General features: G+C 35.4%; 1 protein-coding gene across 1 annotated transcript in view; it reads left to right on the top strand.

The window, feature by feature from the left end:
- The first annotated feature begins 3,858 nt into the window (after nucleotides 1-3,858).
- Nucleotides 3,859-14,334, top strand: part of GUCY2C (guanylate cyclase 2C) — a 72,726-nt gene continuing 62,250 nt past the window's right edge. The window contains exons 1-4 of the mRNA XM_026694638.2: nucleotides 3,859-4,051; nucleotides 5,070-5,188; nucleotides 10,288-10,355; nucleotides 11,525-11,740. Of these exons, the coding sequence (XP_026550423.2) occupies nucleotides 3,859-4,051; nucleotides 5,070-5,188; nucleotides 10,288-10,355; nucleotides 11,525-11,740 (596 nt within the window). The remainder of the gene's footprint in view (nucleotides 4,052-5,069; nucleotides 5,189-10,287; nucleotides 10,356-11,524; nucleotides 11,741-14,334) is intronic.

Below are 14,334 nucleotides of genomic sequence, written 5' to 3'. Positions count from 1 at the left end.
AAACAGGGTGAACTTGAAGTACTTAGTACATGAAGGCAAATATGATATAGTTGCCATTACTGAAACTCATAACCGGATTGTACTGATGGAAGGATATCAAGAGGAGGTGTATTATATATAAAAGATCTCTACATCTTTACAGAAATCCACCAAACCAAGGATGAAAACCTCCTAGAATCCATATGGGTCAATATAAAAGGAAAAAAGAATGACATTACTATGGCGTATACAGATAGTCCTCGACGTATGACCACAATTGAGCCCAAAAATTATGTTGTTAAATGAAACATTGTTAAATGAGTTGTTAAGTGAATCTTGCATCCTCGTTGATTTTGCTTGTCAGAAGGTTGCAAAAGCTGTTCTCATGACTCCAGGTCACTGCAACCGTCAAAAATATGAGTCAGTTGCCAAGCATCCAAATTTTCATCAGATGACCACAGGGATGCCACAGTTGGTTGTAAGTATGAAAAATGGTCATAAGTTGCTTTTTCAGTGCCATTGTAACTTTGAATAGTCACTAAACTAAGTCGAGGAATATCTGTACTATAGACCACCCAAGCAAACAGAAGAAATAGTTGAGCGGTTTGCTAAACAATTAATGAATGTATGTAGGAAACATATCACAGTAGTATTGGGAGACTTTAACTACCCTGATATCAACTGGGAGATAAATAGTACAGAAGTACTGGTTAGTTATAGTTCAGATAGTTCTAAACTGCATCCTTTAGAAACTTGCTATTTGGCTTGGAAAAACTGTGTGAAATAGAGATAACTGTAGACTGTTGTAAATATTTTTTAAGAGCTAGGTCATGGGAAATCATTTTCATTTGCTCTATTTTGAAACCTTGGGTCGTTACACAATTGATGTTAAACTTCCTGTTTCTTTGCTCAGGAATAATCTCTGAAAGATAAGAAATATAATACTTGTTTTATGAGACATCTCATAGTTTGTTTATATTTTAAAACAAAATTTAATGGTACAATCAATCTTAATATATATGTATTAGGAGGAAGGACACTTTTAAAAATAAGACTAAAATATTATTAAATATGAAATCAATTAACATGATTGTTGCTTTCTTTACTTTTATATTAGTATCAGTAAAATGTTGACCATAGATTTCCAGAGGAGGTATGAATTGAAGACTGAATGTGGAGCCAATGACCATGGCAAAGACCAAGAACCAGTGAAGAGAACAGTTTCTTGGAAGAGTTTTTTAGAACTTCTCCAGCTAAGGAGAGGATAGGACATTTTCTCTGGATAACTACCATAGTTTCACAAGGAGATCACAAGACAGCTGTTTTCTGTGGTTTTAAATGCCAGGAGACTTTGGAATCAGCCATCTTTTTTTAACAGAACCTGTTAAAGGATACCAAGTTACGATTCTTGTTGATTCCTGTTAGGAATGATAGTCACCTAACAGTTGGGTTGGCAATATATAAACCATGATAGTCATTTAATACTGTTGTATCTTTAAGAGAATGTTGTAATTGTGATTGGCTGAGGTTCCTCCAACAGCCATAAGATGGAGCCAGAAACCTGGTTTGTTCTTTTTTGCATTTCCTTTGCTTTCCTTTTGCCTTTTGCCTGATCATCATTCTGCTTGAATTGCTGTGAGTCTTGCAACTATTCACAAACTCCATTTACTGAACTTTGTTTATGATACTGGTAAAGAAAAGGATTTTGGATTATCCCTGGATTATCGTTTTTGGATTATCCCTGGACTGATTATTTTGAATACTAACTGCTTTAACCACGTATGATTTGGACTGTTTGTTGGACTTTGTTTACCCATTTACAGGAAGTAAAACTTACATTTTACTGTTCAGTGTATCCGTGTGCTGATTGTGTATTATTCATCACCACTCTCACTATGTTTCCCTGAGTGCACTCATTCTCCTAACGGGGAATACCTCAACAATTCCCAATTAAGTTTCAGGCAGGATTGATGCGAAGTGTTTCCATTGTTTGCAGAGCTTTGCAGCTGTCCCTAGCTGTCCCTAGCAAGGAAGCAGGAACGAAATTGACAAGAATATTACTAGTTCCTGCTTCCTTTTGTCGGGGGACTAACTTTGTATGCAAAGTCTCAGGTTGCTTGGGGCCTTCGGTTTTTAGTGACTGCTTTATGTTTGGAGGATTGCTAGATTGATCTTTTTTCTTTCATGTGGAATATAGAGAGGGAATTTTTGTTACTTAATAACTGTCTCTTTCTCTTAGCTAGGCAATCTTCAGCATAGTGTTATTCATCCACAAAAGGTATTTAAAACATATCCCCCCCCCCCCCCGGTTTCTACTTTTTATAGCAGCATACAGCCTTGAGTACCTTACTGCTGGCCTATTATCCTTTTATTTTCATTACTTAGATACATAGGAATGGTGACAGGGTAACTTGGCAGTTTCTTCTTAATAAGGGTCCGTATCTCTATTTTGCAAATGACCAAATAGAAACTTAGATTTGAGAGCAATAACATTTATTAAATTTCTTTCTTGCATGAAAGGCCAGTTTAAAATGGTTACTGAGAAATTAAGGAATGGAAATTCACTAGGGTGGAAATACTTTTAGACCTTACTGTCTAATTGCTTATAATAATGCAATAGGTTGGGTTACTTCTATATATATTTGGGATTTTGGGATGTTTGTTTTATACAATTGATCTGAGGAATACCCATAATCACAAATGCAAATAATCCAGTACATCACTTCTATGTTGATAGATAGATAGATAGATAGATAGATAGATAGATAGATAGATAGATAGACTAAGATGTAATCATATACAGCCTTCTCTTATTTTGTGGTATGATTATATTTCCCCAAAACCTTGCATAAAGTGAATTTGCACAAAAAAAGATGGGGGAGGGGATAGAGTTGTGGAATATGGTATAAAATTTTGTAATCCAAATGAATTTACAGTGTCCTTATAGTTAAGAGCTTTCCCTAGGGCTGTGGATCATTCAGCTTTGGCACACTGCAGTATAACAAAGATGTTTCTAATACTACTTTTTCAAGGGCCTTCTTTATACAAGGGGACATTTGCCATTTTAACCCCATAGTAAACAGTAATGGCTATTGCAGGCAAAGAAGTATAATTAGTGGGAAACAGAATATACAACTAGAGCAACTTCATAACACAATGGTAAATGCATGAATAAGAACAGAGATGGGTTTGATGGGGAAAATGTTTTGGCATATTTCCAGACCTTTGGTGCAGATTGACTAAGTTGAAACAAATCACATATTAACCCCTTTCCTCCCTTTTTTTCTTTTGTGCAAAACAAATTAGCATAAGCCAAGGGAAACTGTATACATACTTTGGTTCTTTGAAAATGTCACTGGATGAAAGAGAAAAGGGGTGGAAGAATATAAAAAGCAAGAATATTTTGACAAAGAATGTAAACTACAGTTTTTATTCAGTATTCTTCATTTAAGAGGCGTTATGACTTAGAATGGCAAGATCAGCAGCCATTGCGCTCTGCATTAATGGGCTTTTAAATCTATATCAGGTTTGTTTGTTTTTAAAAACTATTGTTATTGGCTCCTTCTCTTTTTTCTTGTGAATCATATTGAATGCTTATCTGTTGAGGTGTGGCTAATGCCTCAGTTTATAGCTTACATGTTCTCTACAGCAAACAGGAAAAATAACCTTTGGTCTCTTCCCATCTTCATGAGTTCTGCTCCTGTTAATTGTTCACAAACAGAGGTGACAGGTAAGGCAGATGGGCGTGGAGTGAAAAAGAAGCACCGAAAAGAACAGAAGGACCCATTTTAAAAAAGGAAAGTTGAACAGAGTGGACATAAGGCAGATATTCCTGCTTAAAATACGCCAAGTGCCACTACAAAGTATAATAAGGCAAGAATGATGTATCAGTTTGTGGGAACATCATTTATCTTAAGTCAGCTGCTATGGCACACTTGTGAAACCAGTTGTGGGAAAGATGAATATGTGATCAATGTAATGATGCTAAATGACTCTGACTATCCAGTGACATCAGAGAATTTAAGACCAACTATAGAACTGGGGCTTGGACTAGTGAATGAATTTCTGAAAGGTAAGGATGTTAATTGCATTGTTCTATAGTTTTCAGTACTTGGGAAACCTTTAGCTATAATTGATCAATATAGTTTAAACCAATGCTGTCCTAACAGCTTTTATTTGGGTTCAGGGTTGGTTTTAATGAATCATAATTCATAATATTTTTCAAAATAATATTTATTTAAAAAAATAAACTTTTTGAAGCATAACATCAAAATACAATTTATTTAATCTAATATGTTTGGTAATGTAAAATATTTAATATAGTAAAATATTTGGTAATGATACAAGAACAGCTTCCACATTACAGCACAGTATGACAAATGTAAAGGCATACCTGCTAATTTCTTTTCTCAAATTTATCTCACTGAATGTAATTCATGCTGTTCTTTCATGGAGGATCTAACAATTTTTCTTTTATGGGATATCAGTTATAACTGATCTTACAACTACCATATTAAAATGAAACATCTCTCAATATCAAGACTGCTTGTTACATAGTGCTTATGATAGTATGTTAATAATATGGAAGAATACTATTTATGATGGGAATTTAATTCCAAATATTAGGATAAGAGCAGTTTTGGGAACTTTGGTTGAAAAATTTGCAAATAATTCTTTAGACATAAGCATTTGTCTTAAATACTATTCATCTATTGTTTTAAAATAAGACTAACGGCATTCAGGCTTTAAATTATATTCAGGTGTTCAGTTGAACACCATTCTGCAAGCGAAGCAAATCCTGCTACTTACCAAAAGACTGAGACAGAAAGTATAATAATAATCATTTCCATAGCATACCGGTAGAGTTCAGTTAAAATTCCCATATTCTATTCCATTTATTTCAAATATAGAAGATCTACAATGTATGTATATATAGTGAGGGCACCCAATACAATAAAAATAACTATAAATCTGTATTAAAATCATTGTGTTACATATTACTTTATTAAATTATTTTAAAGTTCAGTAGATTTTTTTATCATTTAAACTTTATTTTACAATTCAGTGTTTTGTTTGCATTTTTGTTACAGAAAACAACATGACTGTCAAAGTAAATGCTACATATGATGTGTTCAACACATCTGTCTATTCCTCACAAGGGTGCCGTAGTAGCACTTGTGAAGGTGTGGCATTTGTTAGACAACTCAGTGTGAGTATATGAACTTTTATAGCTACATTTCTAGCTTTGACATGCTTTATAGTGACTATTATGCTTCTTTCTCATATTATGTTTGATTAGCTTTATTTTCTCTTTGCTGTAAAGCCGCTAGTTTGTATATATATTTTTCTCTTTATTTTCAATATTTTTATTTATTTTTTATTCAGAACATTAAAATACAAATTCCGAAAAAGGGAAAAAAGAAAGTACAAAATCAAAGCAAACTAGACAAAATAAAAAGAGAAGAAAATAAATGTGCATAAAAAGAAAAAAAAAGTACACATAAATTGTCCACCTAGTTGAATGCTGATAAATATATGTCAAGAATAATAGTCTCCACCATTGCAAAACAGGCACACCATTTATGAACTTCTACAACTTTGTTTATTTACCTAACCCATTTGACCTGACATCTATCTACTATATATAAAAAACATAGTTAACAGGTAAAGCCAACAGCAGAGTTAAATTTCAAGGCCCTCTGTTAACACTCTATTATTGCATTTAACTCATAGAAAGTCTACAATGGATTCTAATCCACCATAAGCCACCACAATCACTTCCTCTGAACCGTTCAAGATAAAGTATCCTCAATTGATTCTTTTTTTTTTAAATAAAGTTTTATTTCGGTTTTCACACACAAAATACAAGTAAAACATCTTTTTTGAAAATAGCATTGTCCCGGGTTGAACTTCTTTATAAAGACACAAAACTCAATTTCATGCTCTTTTTTGTATTCTATTCCATATCTTATACTATTTTACATTTTCTATATAGTTTTTCTCCTCTTTTAATTTTCTCAATTTTATTTTGATTATCTCATCTCAATTCAAATCATAATATTTATACTTTTGTCTGTTCTGTTTCAATTTCATATTATCTTTTCTCATTAAACAAATTTTCTCCTGTAGTTACTAATTGGAGTATGACACCTTTATATCTTTTAATTACATCCATTCAACTCTTATTTAAATTTCAATATATACCTTAAGTTTATGACCTTCAATATAATACATAATACATAACTTCCAATCAAATTCTGCTTGGCACATTCTTATAATACACACTATATTCTTTTTTTTAAAAAAAGAAAGATTGTAAATATATGTAATTATAAACCCTCATTCCATTCCAGTTCAGTTCTATCATTAATAATCATTAAAACCATAACATCTTTAACACTTCTTTTCAATTAAATATCATACTTCCTTAAAAACACATATAATCTCCATAATTATTTTTCCCTTATTTCTCTTCACATATGTTTTATAAATCATTAAATATACCTTTTGTTACATTTATTTATTGACAAGCATTCCACTGAATTACGATAGCTATTTTATCAAACATTTTAATCATACATTGTTTCATATTTTCTAAAATTATTTCTGCTTCTAATATAACCATACTATCTTATGTACCTTTGCAGAATCCCCTTTTCCATTAAGTTTTCACCCATTATCTCTAAATAGACCCTGTTTCTCTATATTTTGCTTCTGTCCTTTATAACTTCTTTTCCTTTCTTTTTTCCCTCTCATCTTCTCCCTCCCCTTTTTACCCCCTTGTCTCTCTAGTTCTAATTCTCTCTTCTGCATTTCCCTCTTCTGTTGCTTTCTGATTTTATACTTATTTTTCATTCTATTTTTTTTTTTTTTTGGAGTTGTTTTTCCCAATCTTAAACTTTCCATTCTCTTTCTCCCCTTTCCTTTTTTCCCCCCATCTAAGATTACTTGTTCATTAAAGATGGCTTCTTCTTTGTCGCAATCTTCTTGTTCTGCAGTCATTTCTTGTTTCTTCTCATAATTCCAAATCTCCATTTCTAAAAACTGAAATACGAAGCCAAAAGAACCTCTCCCTTCTTGTGCATCTTCTTTGTACTTTTTAAGTTCCATTTTCAGTTCTTCTAAAAGTGGAGCCATTTTAAAAAGTTTTAAACAACCACCCGATTGATTTTAGTCATTCAAAACAATAACTAAGAATCCAGAAATCATCAAGTAATCCAGATAGTCCCGAGTTATATCTTCTTATTTCTTTTTCGACTTTCTCTTCCTGAGGTTTTTGTTGCAATATTTCAGTTAGAATGTATCTTTTGGAAGTCTTGTTGAGATTTTGCTGTAAGTTCTTTTTTAATTCCAGGCAGTCTCCTCCCTTCCAGATCCTGTCCTTTTATTCTTCCTCTCTCCTTTCCTGTTTTCAAAAGCTTTTAATTATCCAGAAATCTTTATTATCCCTTTGACTTTTTATTTTCAGCATTAAATGCCTATTGATGTCAAAAGTGGATTTTTTTCCAATTTCTTGCTTAAGTCTCTTAGCTGTCAGTATAGGAAAAGGAGAAAACCAAATCTTTTCCCTTTTCTCTCTCCTTCGCAGCTTAAAAATCTTCTTAGGGAACAATGTTATTGTTTTTTAACAGTTTCAATTCCAGGGTACCTTATTTGTTGCTTTTGCTGTTTGACCCGGTCAACCAAAACTTTCTCTTCTTATCTTCCTCCTGCACATTCTTTTCTGGTCGAGTTCTTCTTTGTGGTGGCCATTTCTTACCACCGCTGCAACCGCCTTTGGGAAAGGGAGTAATGTCCAGCTGGGGAGGAGAGATGCGGCTCTCCTCAACCCTGCTGGCAGTCTCTCCCCTCTTCACCACCTTTACAGGGTGGCTTAGCCCTGAAACCAGCCGGCTCGGGGCACTCCAGCGGTGAGCACGGATCGAAGCCTCACAGAGACAAGGTTTCGGTCTGTCGCTGAAGAAGCTCAAACTGGAAGTCCCTCTCAATTGATTCTTAATAATAAGGCTTCACCTTAAAAATTTAACCAGGATCTTTCCCAATAATTGGATTTCATTCCCTAAAATCATAAATATCTGTTGTGGGTATCTCCACAGCATTTGTTGTTCAAAAACTCCTATAGGTTGAAACACAACTTCTCTTAACATTTGCTTTCCAATTAGATGTAGTAAGTTCATTTCCGAATCTTCATCAATATCCTTTTAAACATCCAGTTCATTACACTATAGTTCTGTCAACTCTGAGTCTTTACAATCAATGTCCTTTCAGCCTTCTCAAAACAGCCTGCAGTTTTCAGACCAGACTCCTTCTCCTTCAAACCTGCTAGCGACAAATTAGATTCCAATCCATCTAGTTCTCAAATGTCCATGCTATTATTATTATATTTTGGAAACAGCAGTAACTTTTTAAACCTGAAGAAACAAAACGCATGACTCTGAAAATTATTTGGGGGTTATATACCAAATTATAAAATGCTAAATCCAATAACCAATTGTCAAAGAGGGAGCAAAGGATTTCTTCATTTTCAATAAAATATCGAAAATCTAATGCAAAGAATGAAGAATGTTGAATATACTGTCACTGATAGTTAATATTCTGCCTCCATTTTGGAGGAGGATTAAAATAGAGGAGTTACCCATGGATTCCTTGTTTTTTACAACCTTGTCTCAAATCATTTCTGGAAATTAATGTAGAACCTTGAAAAATCTTCTAGATATACTTTGCAAAATTCAAATCACTTTTCCCAAATAATTTTCAAAACATGCTTAGTCCTACTATCTGATATTAAGTTTAATTAAAATTTAAATATATACAAATATTGCTACAGGGTATGATATTGAGCTCTGACAAGGGAGAAGGGATTAAAGTCTGACAAGCCCTCTGGAGACATCCTGAAAAAGAACCTCTACCTTCCACCCCAGCAGAGTCAGAACAAGAATTAGACACATTTTTTTCTTCTTCCCAAGGTGCTACTTTTTCAAATCAATCAAATATTGATGTGTTTTTGTGACAGAAATTGACCAACCAGCTTGTCACCCAACATCATGGGTTGAGAGAGTCACCCAGCTAGTTTTCATGCCTATGGCATATTAGAACTCATGTCTCCTGATTTCTAGCCTAGTGTCTTAATCACTAGCCTAACCAGTTCTCTGTATTAGAAGCCTTAAATCCAGGAGAATAATGGCAGCATCCAGCATTCAGCACTCTGATTGAATGGTTCAGTTCGGTGAGAAATAAGATCTGCTGGGGAACAGCCTTAGAATCAGTTGCCAGTCTTGGATGAGATGGCAGGAGAAGTATATGTATGTAGAGAGGGAAGTTACTTGTCAGGTTGCTCAAACACACATCTTTGTATACCTATTTGATTCAAAATCTAGCTAGCCCAGTTAACTTTGCATTCATTCCATATGCTGGCATCAAAGGATTATACTTTGTTTGCCTATTCTCCATATACTGCATAGAATGAAATATTCCTCAACATACCTTTCTGCCTTTTTTGTTTGTTTTGAATGGAACTTGATGTTCCATCTTTCAAATATGTTACTTTACCTAAGTACAGGTCATAAAGCTAAACATTATCACTATTCCATGGCATCTTATAATGATTTGCAACATGCTAATTATGCATTGATTATTACATAATTCAATGGTAAATGCAGTTATACGTAGCTGCCCATCTTAAAAGATACAATTCTGGGTGGCTCACAACTGCAGTACAAAATTAAAGTTCAATTAAAACAATAGAAACAAAAGCTGGTGCCATAACCATTTTCCCCCAGTGCAGCTTCATCCTCTTCAGATTTCAACTCATCTTACTCTAGTGCTTAATGACCTTCCTGAGCTCAATAGGACTGGAGCTACTTTAATCCTGTGGTGGGGCATGCTGTTTAAGAGAAGGGAGACAACAGCTGAGAAGACCTGCTTTAATGGCCCATAAAATGAACTTCCTTAGAGTAGGGATTCAAAAACAGTGATTCCCTTCCAGTCTTCTGATAGACAGAAACCATTGGGAGCAAGAAATCTTGAAAATATGCAATACAAGACATGTTTAGCTTTAAAGGTGACAATCAGCACCTTGAATTGCTCCTGGAAGCCTCTTGAAGTAGAGGAACTACTTGGCAAAATAAGGAACGCCCATAACTATTTAAAATGCTCCATTTAAAGCATATACCGTAATAGTAATCTGATTAAGAGGTAATTAAAACATGAGAGAAAACATGTCCAGTAATACTTATAACTAGAACATTTGATGAAGTTGTATAAAGGCATATTCTAATATTATCTTTATTTTGATCTTTTATATTATAGACCTATAAAAAACTTGGGTGTGTTGTCCTGGGTCCTGTGTGTTCATTTGCCACATATCAGATGGTCACGTAAGTATCAACCAATACAGATAATCCTCAACTTAAACCGTTCATTTGGCGATTATGCAAATTTATGATGCTTGTGATAAAAGTGACTTATGACTGGTCCTTGCTTTAATGACCATCTCAGAATCCTTATGGACACATGATCACAATTCAGTGCTTGACGACCAACATGTTTATGCAATGATTGCACCATCATTTGTGGCCTTCCCAGCTGGCTTCCAAGAACCAAAGTTAGTGGGGAAGCCACCAGGGAAGGTTGCAAACAACAATCATGTGATGTCTTGCTTAACAACCATGTTGATTTGCTTAACAATCATGATCACATGATGTCTTACTTAATGACTACACCACTTAATAATAAATTTCCAGTCCCAATTATGGTCATAAGTGAAGGACTATCTGTATTTGAATAAGGTTAAAATATTGAATGAATTTATTACATATTTAAACATTTAAGAGATTAATGTATAAAATATTACAGCTATAGCACTTAGGCTTATATATCACTTCACAGTGCTTTACAATCCTCTATAAGCGGTTTACAAAGTCGGCATATTGCCCCCAACAATCTGGATCCTCATTCTGCCAACCTCTGAAGGATGGAAGACTGAGTCAACCTTGAGCTGGTGAGATTCAAACTGCTGGCAATCAGCAGTCAACCTAATTAGCCTGCAATACTGCATTCTAACCACTGTGCCACCATGGCTCAAGGTTTTACTTTCAGATCCTTTCTCATTTTATAGATTATCTATTTCTTTGCTGCTCTTTAGGAGTTATCCATATTTCTGAGGCCCCAACCTGGTAACCTTAGAATTGCAGGTACATTGACAGATTCTCCATGCCCAATATCCATCTTACGAATGGCACTGATAGCTGATAACTGATTGAACAATATCCATCTTACGAATGGCACTGATAGCTGATAACTGATTGAAAGAGTCAACAGAAGCAATCCACAATGTAACATTTGAAATATTGGACTACAACTACTTGTGTAATTTATTAAATCATTTTTCTAAAAGAAACAGCTTATTTTATTTTGGTTTTATATTCATTTTAAGCTGAAGTCAAACTGAAGAATATTACAAGTGTGTTTCTCATTAGTTCAATTATGAAATACTGACAGCAATAGCAGCAATGGTAAGATAATTTGTTTATTATTTATTTTCTAGATTAGATCCTGTATTGGCCCTCCCTCTGATTTCTGTGGGCAGTTTTGGTCTGGCTTGTGACTTCAAAGAAAACTTAACAAGAATGTTAACACCAACTAGGAAAGTGAGCTACTTCTTGATTGATTTCTGGAAAAATGACAATTTGCCATTCAAAACTGATGTGTGGGAAACAGTTTATGTCTATAGGAAGAATGACATTAATGAAGACTGCTACTGGTAGGAAACTTTCAAGCTATCATTTTGAATTATTATTGTTATTGTTGTTGTTGTTATTTGCACAGTCAGCCAGATATTCAGACTGGGTTTGTCATTTTTGTCTACCTATTGAGTCCTTACGAAGGACCTGGGATAGACAGATCTGGATGATGTTACAGATATTGTCGCAGAATGGAAGTTATTCTAAGTAAACTGCCTTTTGCAATTGAGTGATGGAGAATTTCTCAATGCCAAGGGTGTTCAAGTGGTGCTCCAGTTTTGAGATTTCACCCAAGGTGCCTATTACTATTGGTACTACCCTTGCTTACCTTTGGCACAGTTGGTCTATTTCTATTTGTAGATTTTTATATTTTGTTATCTTCTCTAGTTCTTCCTCTTCTAGTCTGCTTTTCTAGGCATTGCCACATCCTCCATCCAGACTTTTTTTGTCTTTCTTATTGACAATTGTTAAGTCCAAAATGTTATGTGGCAGGTTCTAAAGTCCCAGAGCAATTTAACTTTTTCACTTTCTATGACTTTCTCAATTTTATGGTCCCAGCAGTTCTTGCTTGCAGGCAGATTATATTTCTTGCAGATCTTCCAATGCATCATTGTTGCTACTTTGTCATGCCACTGCTTGCAGTCAGTCTGTGCGATCTTCTTGCAGCAATTACCGGGTGATCAACTGTTTCTTCAGTTTCTTTGCATAGGCAGCATTTACTGGAGTGGTGCCATCCCATTCAGAATTAATGATGATAAACCTCTAGATCTCAAGGTTCCACATAGCCACAACCACTCTATCTTACCAAGGTATAGTTGAGGCCTGTTGTCCCCCAACCAGACTCTTACAGCCTACAGGCACTGTGGAAGGGCAGACACGGCATCACTTGGCTCACCAGAGATGGAAATGTAAAGCTGAGTATCAGCATATTACCGATTTCTCATTCCATTCCATAATCTCACCCAATGGTAGATATTAAAAAGGAGTGGAGAAAGTATTGAGCCTTGTGGCATTCCACAAAGAAGTGGCTGTGGGCTGGACTTCTTGCCCCCTATCAATACAGAATGGAACTGGCCATTGAGAAAGGAATCAAACAAGTGCAACACTGCACTACCCAGTCCCAGACCCCACAACTGGTCTAAAAGGATACCATGGTTGATAGTACTGAAAGCAACTAAGAGGTCAAGGAAATCAAGGATGGATGCACTACCCCATCTGCTCTCACAAGAGATCATTGACAAGTACAACATGTTTCTATCCTGTAACCTGATGAAAGAAGTCTAGATAATCTGTTTGATCCAGAACCCTCTGGAGCTGTAACAGAACCACTTTCTCTACTACCTTCCCTAGAAAGGGAAACTGTGAAACTGGACAGAAGTTGTCCAGTAAATGGAGTAAGGAAAGGGCAGGCCACAGCCTCCTTCAAGGGTTTTGGGAAGAACCCCCCTGCAGCAATCACAGCATGCAACCACTCAGAAACCACTATCCTGGGAACTTTCCCTAACCAGTAGGGACAGGGATCTAGTAAAAAAGTAATTGTGTTAACAGCCCCAACTCACCCCAGGATAGGGAGGGAAAAGAAAACACAATTAAGATTCTGTTACAATAGTGTAGTTCTGATCTTCTTATGGAATCTATTTCCTGATCTGGTCAACCTCAAAGACTAACAGCCTTAGAAATAGAGTTAAGGTTGTTAAAGCGTTTAGTTCTTAAAGACTTCCACTTTTATGCGTAATCCAGGCTTTCTGTCCATTATCAAGTGTGCTTGATAATCCAAGTGTTTCTACTTTTATTGACAAATTAAGGATGATGAAGCATGGTGGCAATTGACAAGGCTATCTTGTGTAAAAGCAAGTATACCCAAACTGTCAAGGCTGACTTGTAAGGCATCTCTACTCGCAATTTGGCAACAGAAATGAAGTGAGGTGGTGGGGGGAGGAGGATGCTGGGAGGGAAGTAAGGAATTTATGTGAGCCATTTGCAGCCTGAGAAATCCTGATACTTCAAGGCCATGCAATAGGAACCTTCTGAGGCCAGACTGTTTTCCCAAAATAAAAACAATTGGATTGGCAGACAATGGACAATGGGTGGTCAAATGGGGAAAAGGGGAAATTAATTATGCTGTTTTTCATACAAAAACCTCCGAGCTAGTTGCGCTTCTTCTGTATGGATCTATCAGTAAAGTTATACTCTTGGTAAAATAACATCCCAGGAGTTTCTTTTGCTGCATATGCCAACAGGACAGTTGACACAAACAAAGCATAGAAATATTTTCACAGCACATGGTTAGACTTAATCATAATTTCAACTGGGAAACTGTGAGCATCTTAGAGCAAGCTAAATCCTAGAGAATTCTAGGATGCTAGAGAATTCCTGGAAACCTGACATTCAGACAAATCAGTCATCAATACATACATAGAGCTAAACCATGTTTACATACCATTCAAAGAAGATAATAAAATAGCTAAGAAGGACATAAGAAGATCAAAATATATCCTCTCCAACCAATGCCCAGATCATCAGGGATTAATACCAGACAAAAATTCAAACAGAAAAAGGTCCCCTTATTGAGAAAACTACCAATGAGAAAACCTCACTCCCATCAACACTGGCA

Source organism: Notechis scutatus, chromosome 6 (genome assembly GCF_049901735.1).
Source record: "Notechis scutatus isolate UNSWTSFEM ecotype Mainland chromosome 6, rNotScu1.2, whole genome shotgun sequence".
Classification (NCBI taxonomy): domain Eukaryota; kingdom Metazoa; phylum Chordata; class Lepidosauria; order Squamata; family Elapidae; genus Notechis; species Notechis scutatus.
The sequence above is the reverse complement of the archived record's forward strand: the minus strand, read 5'-3'. Positions and strand labels throughout refer to the sequence as shown.